The sequence below is a fragment of the Paroedura picta genome, chromosome 2 (assembly GCF_049243985.1).
Source record: "Paroedura picta isolate Pp20150507F chromosome 2, Ppicta_v3.0, whole genome shotgun sequence".
Taxonomy (NCBI): domain Eukaryota; kingdom Metazoa; phylum Chordata; class Lepidosauria; order Squamata; family Gekkonidae; genus Paroedura; species Paroedura picta.
The window spans coordinates 40,059,163-40,071,108 of record NC_135370.1 but is presented as its reverse complement, the minus strand read 5'-3'; the positions used below and the strand labels follow the sequence as shown (position 1 = coordinate 40,071,108).

The following is an 11,946-nucleotide window of genomic DNA, read 5'->3' as shown; positions in this document are numbered from 1 at the left end:
TTATTTTTTTTAATGTTTCTCATTCTTGAGTGAGTGTAAATGTGAAAAACTTACACCAGCATTGACATGACTTAAGTGTATACTGTTTGGCATGCCTCCCTGCCTGATTGCTATAAATTGTTCATGACATGTCTTCCCATATATGCATCAAATCTCCTTTCTGCTGTTAAGATGTCTTCTCTCCTGAGAGAGTGTAATGCAGTTCAATGTTCACTTCTTGGGTTACTGCAACATTCTTTATCTCCCTTCTCCTGCTGAGATTCAGGATATTTCTTATCACAAAGAATGAAGCATTTATTTCAGAGAAAATCTCTTAGACTCACGACATGAGTGAACAGTGAGAGATGATAAAATTGCTTGGCGCAGAGGGAAAGTTCTGTTTTTTGCTTATTCCATATTGGCAGGTAGAGCTCCCACTTGAGGCTTGTGCCAAGATAGCCATTGCCATGTGGGTTACTGCGTGCCTGAACAAAAACTCCAGGGTAATGAGCGTCTTTTAGAACCTCTGTAATTGCTAATGAAGGAGCCTACCTTAGAATAATATCAGCTAGGGCATGTGCAGAGTGAGGGATAGAAGAATTGCCTTTTATAGATCTCTTTTGGATATCTTCTGTGAGTATGCCTGAGGACATTTTCTCTTTAACAGATGTTTTAAATTTTTAATGCTAGAAACTGTTCTTTGGTACCATCTAGAAGAAGAAGAAGAATTAGTTTTTATACCCCACTTTTCACTGCCTAAAGGTCTGCCAAGAGAGACAAAAAAACTTTTAAAAGCTCACGGTGAATGTTGTACAATCCAAATCTACAAAGCAAAATACATTTCTCCATGGACAGAAAAATGTAGTACAATCCCATAATAGTATTTCAACCACACTATTATATTGACATATATTCAAATTTGAAATTAGTGGTAGCAGTAAATTTCCCATTCTTTAATGAAAAAACTACAGACAGCACACAGTTAGCATATGTAATACAAATCTTCATTCTTTGTTTGCCATGACTATGTGACATATATGATGTGGGCTCAATCAACAAAACTGTATGCCAAAATTTTTGTTATTGTTTTGAAAGCCATGCAAGATTCTTTTCTGATTTAAAAAAAAAATTGTAGTTCATGTTTTGTATGTTGATAGAAAAGTTCCTTATGCAAGTGGCATTGAGAAGCAAAAGCTTTTTCTTAAGAAAACAGGCTAAATTTAATTTTGACTTGAATATGGAACATACCATATATACTCGCATATAAGCTGACCTGCATATAAGCTAAGGCACCTAATTTTACCACAAAATCTGGGCAAACCTATAGACTCGCATATAAGCCGAGGGTGGGAAATGCAGCAGCTAGTGGTAAATTTACAGTGTGGCCTAAGCACTTAATCCATGCTCCATCATCACAGGCTCTCCCATCTCCCCCCCCCAACAAATACATAAAATTCAAGAGGATGAATAGCTGCTGGGTTTTGTACCCTGCTTTTCACTAACAAAAGGAGTCTCAAAGCGGCTTACAATTGCCTTCCCTTCCTCTCTTGATGCCAGACACCCTGAGAGAGCTGTGATAACAGCTCTGACAGGAGAACCAAACAGTGTCCCCAGGCCAGCAAACCAGAGCAGAACAAGAGTACCTGAAATTGGCAACCTACTACAACAAGTACAACAGCTACCAAACTGGGAGAATGGACAACTCTTAACTACAACTCCAGTGCCCCCCCTAGAACAAAACACTGTAATAAGGAACTGTAAAACTGAACACTGAAAGAAAGAACTGTAAAAATCAACTTGAAAAAGGCAATGCTACAATTGGTTGGCTGGGAGTGGGCTGTTATTTCAATTACCTGCTTATAAGCCGAGGAGGGCGTTTTCAGTGTTAAAAACTGCTGAAAAACTAGGCTTATACACCATTATATACGTAATGTATTCTTCATCATATTACATTCGATTAGCTGTTTTATTATTACAAAAACATTGTGGCTTTGTACAATAAAAGCAGTTTATGGGAATAAACACGATGCTTTAACAGTCACACGTCACAAGCCAGCTTTTAAAAAATCTTTTGACCATGGAGGAGCCCTTGAAATAATTGTTCAGGTTTCAAGGGACTCCTAAAATGATGTCAGTTGGCCACACCTCCCTGCCATACCCCCAGAAGTTACATGTCACTGGATGTGACATCACCACCTGTGTTAGTAGGCAGGCTTGGGGAGGACTGAAGAGGGGAGAGACAGGAGGTAGTTTAAGATGGGAGTAGGTGAGCAGGTTCCACCCCCTCTTAAATCCAGAAACCACAAGAGAACTCAGGCTCGGGGGGGGGGGGAGCAATGGAAGCAGCTGGTTTCCTTGTCCATTATGGCAGGTGAAGAAATGCTGTGGACTCCCCTCCAGAGCTCCTGCAGACTCCTGTGGGTTCACATACCCCTGGCTGAGAATCCGTCATAAGCAGTGATTGCAAATCCAGTGAGTAAATAATACGCACTAAGTTGAATTGGTTATGGATTTAGCAGCTCAAACCTATTCAAACCAAATAGTAACTTCTTAATCCTGCCAGTCTACTCCTTCCACTTCCCTACTTCTAGCTCCACTATAAACTGGAGATGGCATCGAGAGAAGGTTGTGTGAAAACCACTTATGTGTAAACTCAGCATGGTGGCGGCCCATTTTTCCTCCTGGTGGTAAACACTTGTGAATTTCATGTTGTGCTTCAGAGTCCCCCTGATGTGGCGCGGGGAAGGAGGATTGCGGGGGCTGCGACTGGGAGAGGGAAGCTTTAAAAGCTTTGTATGCATCCCTGCGGTATCCTGCTGAAGAAAGTAATCAACCAATATTCAATGATGTTTTTATTCTTCTGTATTGTGGAGGTCTCAGTCGAAGTTACAATGAATGTGAAGTAAACAAAGTGGCTGTGGAAAATAAAATTACATGAAACTGAACTTAAAAATATATATACATAAATGCTGCCTTTAGTTTTTTTTTTAAACGTTATTTATATACGCTAGCCACATTGCCAACAGTTTGCTGTATCCCCTATGCAATCTTGGTCTATGTCATACAGAAAAAGGAAAAAATAAATAAAAGAAAGATAATGTTCATAAATAAGTGCAGAATATTGCTTGGTGCTGTGAAGAAATGAGGCAGTTTCATTCATCGCTTACTATAGAAAAGAAACGTGGGCAGTGGGAGGAGCAAGGTACGGAAGTAGCGAAAGGCAATATTCACAAATGCAGTGACACCCTCCAAATGATCTATAGTGGTACAGAATACATGAGAGTACCTGTCAAGAGCTTGTAAGCTAGACCTGCTGTGGCATGTGGATGCAGGATTACATTGTGGCCAGACCACCCACTGGGATGCTGAAATATGTACAACTGTGAAAAATGAGTATTTATATCATCTTGTAAAACTGCTTATGTATATTTAATTTAGGCATTAGCTGCACTGAAAGAAGATAAATAAGCAGCACTTTAAGACAAAGTGGAAATTTTAAGACCCTATCTTTTGTCCCGTTTTCTTGCAGGGCATGTTCATGGACTATCTCGGAGCCCCACATCATTTGACTTCTGGAATGCAGGTCACCTTCTCTGTACTTCTCTTCTGCTTCATGGCTCACTGGGAGTGTGCTGCTGTGAATGTAATCGGTTTTGGAAATCAACCTGTGGCAATGGGGATATCCAGCGCCGAGAACATCCTACCTTTGGTAAAGGGCTGAATCCCCAGGACAAAGGTACAGGCATTTATTTTGCTTTTTTTTTTTTTTACAGGCTTGAATTTAGTGATTGGCATAAGAAAAAGAACACATTTTGGATTTTTTATAAATCGCAGGCACAAGATTGGCCCGATCGCATTGGTGTAAAATCTTTTTTTTTAAATATATATATATAAAAGAAAATGAGCCAACTCGACGTACAGAAGTACTGAAAACTCTTGCTGCTCGGCTGGATGACATCACGCTGTTTCCATGCAGGGTGTACGAGCGCAGCACGCCGTTGTGCAGATTGCTCCTCTGTCTGTACGTTATGGAGAATCAGAGAGTAGAACGTCTGGTCCTAGTAAATCCCCCCCTTCCGTTGCAACATAAAACCCGTTTACAAAAATAGTCACATATAATAATAAACACCCTGCGAATTTAAAAAAATGATAAATTCACCAACACTTTTTTTTTTTTGGTAAAAATATGGCAAATGTGGCAGTTGAAATACACACAGTGGATACACTTACTGAACTAAGTGTCTTGCAATATATTAAAACACACCAGTTATAGCCTCACACGACTTCCACCCCTCACGATCCAGGAACTTATCCCGTCTCTCTTCTACGACATCAGCAGCAGCGAGAGCAGTAACTTGCTGCCAAGGCTGTTACCCTGTTTTCTAGCGTTACAGTCCGATGCCAGGGGAACACTGTCGTGTTATAGGCACTGACCTTTAGAGGTTATTTTTTTTTAATATATTAAAAGTGGCAGTTTGGCATGACTCTCCCATCAGAGTCCAGCAGATGAATACATCCTTTTCAAAAGTTGAAAACTGTTTTTTCCCCCCACACCAACTGGAGTTCAAAACTGTTTTGTTTCACTTTTTGCCAGCTTTGACATCTTTACCTTTGTAGTCTCCCTCGGCTTTGCTTTTCTCATAGCTGTCCGGTTTTGTGACACTATCATAGGAAGGGGGGGAGGTGGTCGAGGAGCTCTCGTCCGTTTTCTCCGGAGTGGTGTTTCCGTTAAGCTTATCGGTAATCATGTCTTTGATGGGTAGAAGATCGCCGTCTTTGCACTTACCTTTATTATACAAAGAAGTCACTTTTTTAACTTTTTGTTTTAAGAGGAACCGCCTGAAGGCTCGCTGAATGATGGTAGCAGATACTTCCTCCTGCTTTCGTTTCAGCGTGGTTGTAATAGGTTCGTAGGAAACTTTGGAAGGATTGGCTTGCATGAACCGATCCTCCATTTGGACTCTAAGTAAATCCATTTCTTCGCTTTCTCCCAAGACACGCTTTGTAAAGGCAAACAGGATGTCAAGGCAGTGAATTCTGTCACCACTCACCATGGGAAGATCCATTGCAATAAGCGGAACATGGTTTGGTTTTGGAATTAGAAGGGGAGGATCCAGTGAAGCTGCAAACTCAGAGAGTTTGCTGTACTCGATAAACTGGGATGCATCTGGATCAAACTTTTCCCAGACTTCATAGAACATTTCAAAATCATCCTCACTCAACGGCTCGGCACTTTCTTCTGTTGCAACACTGAAGTTCTCCAGGATAACCGCAATGTACATGTTTACGACAACTAGAAACGATATGATAATGTAGCTGACGAAGAAGAAAATCCCCACAGAAGGATTGCCGCAGTCTCCTTTGACCGAGCTTCCTGGATGATCTATCTCAGGGTCACAGTCTGGAGGTCCGCTGTTGAGAATGGGTGCTAGCAAACCATCCCAACCGGCAGAGGTGGTAATTTGAAAGAGGCAGATCATGCTGTTGCCAAAGGTTTCAAAGTTGAACATGTCATCAATCCCAACTTCTCTCTTGACATAGGCAAAGTTGGACATTCCAAATATAGCGTAGATGAACATGACGAGGAAAAGCAGGAGACCGATGTTAAACAGGGCAGGCAGAGACATCATCAAGGCGAAAAGGAGAGTGCGGATCCCTTTGGCGCCCTTGATAAGCCGCAGGATCCGACCTATCCTGGCGAGTCGGATAACTCGGAACAAGGTGGGGGACACAAAGTATTTCTCAATAATCTCTGCTAGAAACATACCTGTAAAAGAAAATTATTGAAATGCAGCATTAGTTCTACAGTACGGTCTTTTATTATTATTTTTGGAACATGATTTGGCCATTAAACTCAGGATTCCATGTACAAGGTTCAGACAGCTAAAGCTAAATTAATTCCACGCACCAAGAACTGTGCAGTATTTCTTGTTCCTTCTGATTACTATAATACATGAGTAATCATTAAAAATCATTTCATGCGCAGGAAGCGGAGCAATTAACAAAAACAAGAATGTGCTTGAGCCATCTTCAATTATCGGAAGGACGTTTTAAAGCTATTGACTGAGAGCATGGCAAAATCAGTAAAACACTCAGGTTCTCTGAACTGGAATGGGGCTAGTAAACTAGAAGGTACTATAGAAATTAATAAAAGAACATTAAAATAAATGGGTTTGGGTGATGTAAGCGTGAGTCAGACTACGGCTAGGACATGTGTAGAGTCAAAACTGCTCTCTTTAGAGCCACATTGCTCCTGACAATTTTCCTGCATAAATAATTACATGCAAGCCATTAGGCCATGCGCAGATGGAAATAAATAAATAAATATGCAATGATACATGCATGTGTATTTTAAACTGTGAATACAATGGGCTATGGCCTCAACCATAAGCCCAGTGGAAAAGTGCCATTTTACAGGCTCTTCAGAACTTTGACAGCTCCAAAAGGGCTCAGATCTCTGTTGGCAACTCATTCTACCAGGCTGGAGCCAGGCATACATCTCTGGAGCCAGGGACCACTGATAAGTTGGTTCTAGCTGAGGGAAACGCTCTTTGGGAGACACGGTCCCTAAGATACACAGGTCCCAGACAGCATAAGGTTCTGATGATTAAAACCCACACCTTGAACCTGATTAGGAACTCAACCAGCAGTCAGTGCAGCTGCTGGAGAACAGGTCAAATATGGGGTCTTCACAGGGTCCTTGTAAGGCAATTTTGGACCAATTGTAATTTCGGGATCAGGAGCATAGAGTGAATTACAGTAATCTATCTTGGAAGTGATCGCATGGATCACTCTGGCTAGGTGATCTGGGTCAAGGTAGGGTGCTGGTAGCTTTGCCTGGTGTAGGTGGAAAAACACCTGTCGAGCTACTTTTGTGATTTGTGCCTCCAAAGAAAGGGAAGCACTAAAGTCAACCCTAGATTCCTGTGAAACTAGTGAATTCTCCTGAGAAGATGCCCCCTTCTGTGGAGGGCCCTTTTCTCATAAGTAGATATATTTCAAAAGATTAAGAAGGATTTTATCAAACTTGCTTACCGAAGCCTTTGTCAATGGAAATTTTGAACTGTGTGAAGCTTGCTTGAATCCACAAGTTTCCTAATCTTTTTCATTGGGTTGCACTGCTAGAAAAACAACTAAATGTATGGCATGCCTCTACAAAAGCTTTAAAACCTCAGAAGTGTACATGCCCACCCAAGGGCCCTCCCATTCCTAACCCCTTCAGCCCATCATTAACCATTTGTGGGGGCTGGTCAACATTACCATATATAGTCATATCTCCTGATTTCCTCATTTAACAGACTTAAAAATATATATTTTAACAGACTTAAAAATATAATTAACTCCCACCATTTGGGAAACCCTCCCAGGACTGTCAAGAAACCGCAGGGTTTCACAAAATGCTGGTTGAGAAAGCCTGTTCTAACCCTATCAGCCCTTCAGTGCCATTCCTCAAGGGCCAACCCTTCCCTCACCCCCCTTCCCATCCAGTCCCCCAGCTAATATCACACATAGTATCTTATCTACACACCAGCTCCCTGCCATTTTATAAATGATGATGAGATGATGATGATGATTTTATAACTGCCTGTTATTGTATTGACCTCTGATGAAGTTCTTAAAGATTTAAAAGATCGAAACGTTTTCTATGTTGTACATGTTTAACTGATATGTGTATGATCTATAGGGAAAAGAAATATCCCCTTTTTATGTTTTTAGAATATTTTAATTATCTTGAGCTTTGTTTAACAAATTGTTTATTTAATATATTTTTTTATACCTGTGTCCCTCAGCCTCTTTGGGTTGCACCTGTATTTCAGGTTGGGCTTTTGTTTTCCCTTCTTTTCTGTTGTTTCAGGATGTCCATTGCATTATAATGCAAAAGGAAGCACCTGGCTGCATCCTGTCTTGGGCCACACATGGAGGCAGGGAAGATGGATGGGGGGGGGGGGGTGAACGGGGAAAGGAAAGGAGGGAGCAATAAGCTTTCTAGAGTTGATCTACACATCTAATAGCAATAAATCAAATAGGCATGTTGGTGGAAAAGAACAGACATTCCAAAGGGTTTGTGACAATGTCCAAACTCGGGAATCTCCGGGTGAAAACTGGAGATTTCAAAGACAGTCCAATGTTTCAATGAATCCCAACAAGAATTACAACATAAAAGCAGTTCTCCACAGGGAAGCAATGAACACATCAGTCAGTTACTCTTCAAGGACCAATAAGGGTAACTATACACAGAATAAGGTGAGTGTGTGTGGGGAAAGATACACATTAGAACTACAGCAATTTGACAGAACCAAACTGGTTCTGACATACACAGACTTTCTCTTCTGAGTAAACCCTTGTAAATGTTTCTTTCAAAAAAATCATTCTCCGAAAGAAATTTTCTTACCTACAATTGACAAAATGACAACCACAAAATCAAAAATGTTCCAACCGATGGTGAAGTAATAATGACGGAGGGAAATCAATTTGAGGACACATTCTCCAGTAAAAAGGATAATGAACACGAGGTTAATCCTATACAAAATTGTTTCCATTTCTTTACTTTGGTCATCTGTTTCCACCATCATGGTGACCATGTTAAGGCAGATAAGAATCATGATGCTGATGTCAAAGGCTTGCTTGGTTACAAAATCAAAGACCATTCCTTGGAATTTGTTCTGCAAAATCCAAAACAAAATGTTATGCTCATTAAAACTTTACAAATGTGCTAAGATTCCCACATTTATATTACCAAATTTCCATCCTTTCCCTTTGATGGCCTTGCATTATATCCTTTAGAGATGGAATAGTTAAAATCTGCTCAGTCATCCATTTTTCTGTGAAACAATGACTACTGTAGCTGTTATTTCATTGTACAACAGCTGGAAAGGAAACTGACAGTTCCAGTGGTGCCTAAAATAAAGGATTCAAGCTAAAATATTAACACCATTATATGTTATTTAATTAACCTTTTATGAACTAGATTAATTATTTGAATCATAATGTTAGAAAATATTTCATTTGGGCACATTTCAGTATAAATGCAGAGAACGGAAAAAGCAATACATTAAGAAATACCAAGTAGAAAAGAATTCATTCTTACCCCTGGTCTTGGGATAGGTTTCTGGGGCTTTTTGGAGCCTAACTTTTTCATTGCATTATAATATTTCTTCTGTTCCTCTGTCATAAAGATGTCTTGCCCTCCAAAGTAAAGGGACAGAACCAAAGCCAATTACCAATCATGTTTATGGATCTTCTTACATCACTGTGTTATTTGTATCAATACTCTGGTAATACACACCAATCTCAGGCCTGTTTTCTAGGGAACTGATGCAATGGCACAATTGAGCAATGCTGCACAAAGACATAGTTCAGATGATCCCCAGACTTGGTTGAGGATCAAAGTAAACTGTAGGCTTATGTACTCCTCCACACTTCTCACACAGGCTGATTCCGCACAAGAGAAAAGGGCCAGGAGGGTGGCCATGTAGAAGTGGGGCTAATCCTTGTTTCTATATGATGCAGCTGCCAGGCAGGCCCCCTCCCCGGCCTGCCATGAATTTGGCCCTCAGTTGCCCCAGGAATATGGATTGCTAAGGAATGTGGATTCTTCCGCGTTCCCTTAGCCCGTTGTGGGAGTCAACAGGGCCTCTCCTGCAGCATGCCTGTATAGACAGGGAATAGCTGGGTTTTCTAGGTCAAGCTCCTTCCTGCTCCACAGTGGCTCAGAAGGGGCAAAGAATGCCCGGTTAGCTTTGCAATACTTTGCTGCATTGCAGGGCAGACAGGGGCATTCATTTTTAGTTTGCAGGAAGGTGGGATTGTATAGACCCTCCTGCGCAGTGGAACCATTCCGCCATTGCTTTGTTTCCTGGGGAGGAACATATTTCAACGGGATGCCAGGTGTCCCACTGAAATGTGTCCCCTGCAAGGACACATTTCAGTGCTGGAGCGGATCTAGTGCTGAAATGCGTCCCCTTTGGGACACAGTAAACTGCGGAACCCAGCACAGCCACCACCATGCGGAATTGTCCACAATTTTACTTTCAGTTTGCACTTTTCTGTAAATCACAGCTCGTTATTATGTCTACATTGGCCAACCGTGGATTGGTTCCAAAATTTTTACTGTTGGAACGATTTCTGCAATGTTGAAGTGAACGAACAAAAAGCTTGTATGCTCCTCGTCTTCACTTTTATATTTGTTCGCACAATGAAGTAAACATTACCATGTTATTTTGAGAGCTGCTTGCATGCCAAGATGTAGAATAACAAGGGAAAAAATGATACATTCAGTTGGGTAGCCATTTTGATCTGAAGCAGCAGAACAAAGTTTGAGTCCAGTGGTAAAAATGTTGCAGTGAGATTAAGGTGGGTAACCATGTCCATTTGAAACAACAGAACAACGTTTGAGTCCAGTGAAACTTTTAAGACCGACTAAGTTTTATTCAAGCTATAAATGTGTATGCACTTAAAACCTTATACCTGGAATAAAACTTTGTTGGCCTTAAAAGTCCCACTGGACTCAAACTTTGTTCTGATGTTGCAGGTACCACAGGATAAACTCTAGATGCAATTTGTTTATTTGAAATAAGAGGAAAATGCATCTAAATCGAATATTTCTATGGTGATAATCATGCTTGGCAAAACTTAGATTTGGCAGTTTTAAGACACATATTGTTTTACATCAAAAAGCACAGCGGGGGCAAAAAACCCTTCCAATACTTATCTTCTTTTTTTGCTGATTGAAGTTATCTATGATGACACCAATAAAAAGGTTTAAGGTAAAAAATGATCCAAAGATTATGAAGATAACAAAATAAAGGTACATGTAAAGGTTCTCTTCGTACATGGGCTGATCTTCCACCTATAAACCATTAAGATTATTATTTATTTATTTGATTTCTTGACCGCCACTCCTGGACTAAGCCAGCTCATGGCAGTTTCCAATAAAAGCTCTAATGAAACAATAGATAAAACAACACAATCCCTTGACAGCATAAAACTGCAGCTACAATTTCCCTCCCAACTTATCAGTCCAGAACATGAGCAAAATGCTCCCCGCCCCCACACATACTGTCTACAGGCCTTGGGAAGGTATTCAAAAAGACACACCTTCGACACTTGATGCTCTGGGGCATCCCGGAGGAGAGACCCAAGATCTTCCACAATAGATATTCTACAAATATCTATTGTAAATAATGAACCAATCCTTTTTCATTCATAAGCTTAGCCAGACTAAGGATGGTTTCAGAAGATAGCCATGTTTGGCTGCAATAGAACAGCTAAATTCGATTGCAGAAGCACCTTAAAGACCAACAAGACTTTCAAGATGTAAGCCAGCCTTTCTCAACTTTGTTACCATTACCTGAAACATTGTTCAGACTCTGAGAACCCACAGAAGTGGTATGATTGTGCATAATATGGTTGGGAAGCATAACTGTGTACATGCCGACCCAGGGGCCCTCCCCTTCCTGCTCCCTCTAGGCCCACCACTGGCCATTTGGAGGGAGAAGGTTAACATGACAATATATGGTCATATCACCCCATGTTTAAAATTTAAAAAAATATATTAAAAATTAAGAACTCCCATCCATTCAGGAAACCCTTCCAGAACCATCAAGAAACCCCAGGGTTTAATGAAACCCAGGTTGAGAAAGCCTGGTGTAAGCTTTCAAAAGTCAAAGCCTGGTGTCAGGAACCAGCATGGTGTAGTGGTTAAGAGTGGCAGACTCTAATCTACAGAACTGTTTTTGATTCTCCACTCCTCCACATGCAGCCAGCTAGGTCACCTTGGACTAGTCAGTTCTCTGGAGGATGTTCTTACAGAGCAGTCCTCTTAGAATCCTCTTAGCCCTGTCTACCTCACAGGTGTCTGTTGTGAGGAGAGGAAGGGAAAGGTGTTGATAAACTGCTTTGGGACTCCTTCAGATAGTGAAAAGCAGGGTATAACCCCCCCCCCCAGCTCTTCTTCTCCTTTGTCAG

At 41.0% G+C, this 11,946-nt stretch overlaps 1 protein-coding gene across 2 annotated transcripts in view; it reads right to left on the bottom strand.

The window, feature by feature from the left end:
• Nucleotides 1–2,816: 2,816 nt before the first annotated feature.
• The window catches only part of LOC143829283 (sodium channel protein type 2 subunit alpha-like), a 74,333-nt gene continuing 65,203 nt past the window's right edge, over nucleotides 2,817–11,946 (bottom strand). For both annotated transcript variants that reach the window (XM_077319856.1, XM_077319855.1), the window contains exons 25-28: nucleotides 10,691–10,828; nucleotides 9,068–9,172; nucleotides 8,372–8,642; nucleotides 2,817–5,746 (exon numbers count right to left, since the gene is read on the bottom strand). In XM_077319856.1, the coding sequence (XP_077175971.1) occupies nucleotides 4,560–5,746; nucleotides 8,372–8,642; nucleotides 9,068–9,172; nucleotides 10,691–10,828 (1,701 nt within the window). In that variant the 3' untranslated portion in view covers nucleotides 2,817–4,559. The remainder of the gene's footprint in view (nucleotides 5,747–8,371; nucleotides 8,643–9,067; nucleotides 9,173–10,690; nucleotides 10,829–11,946) is intronic.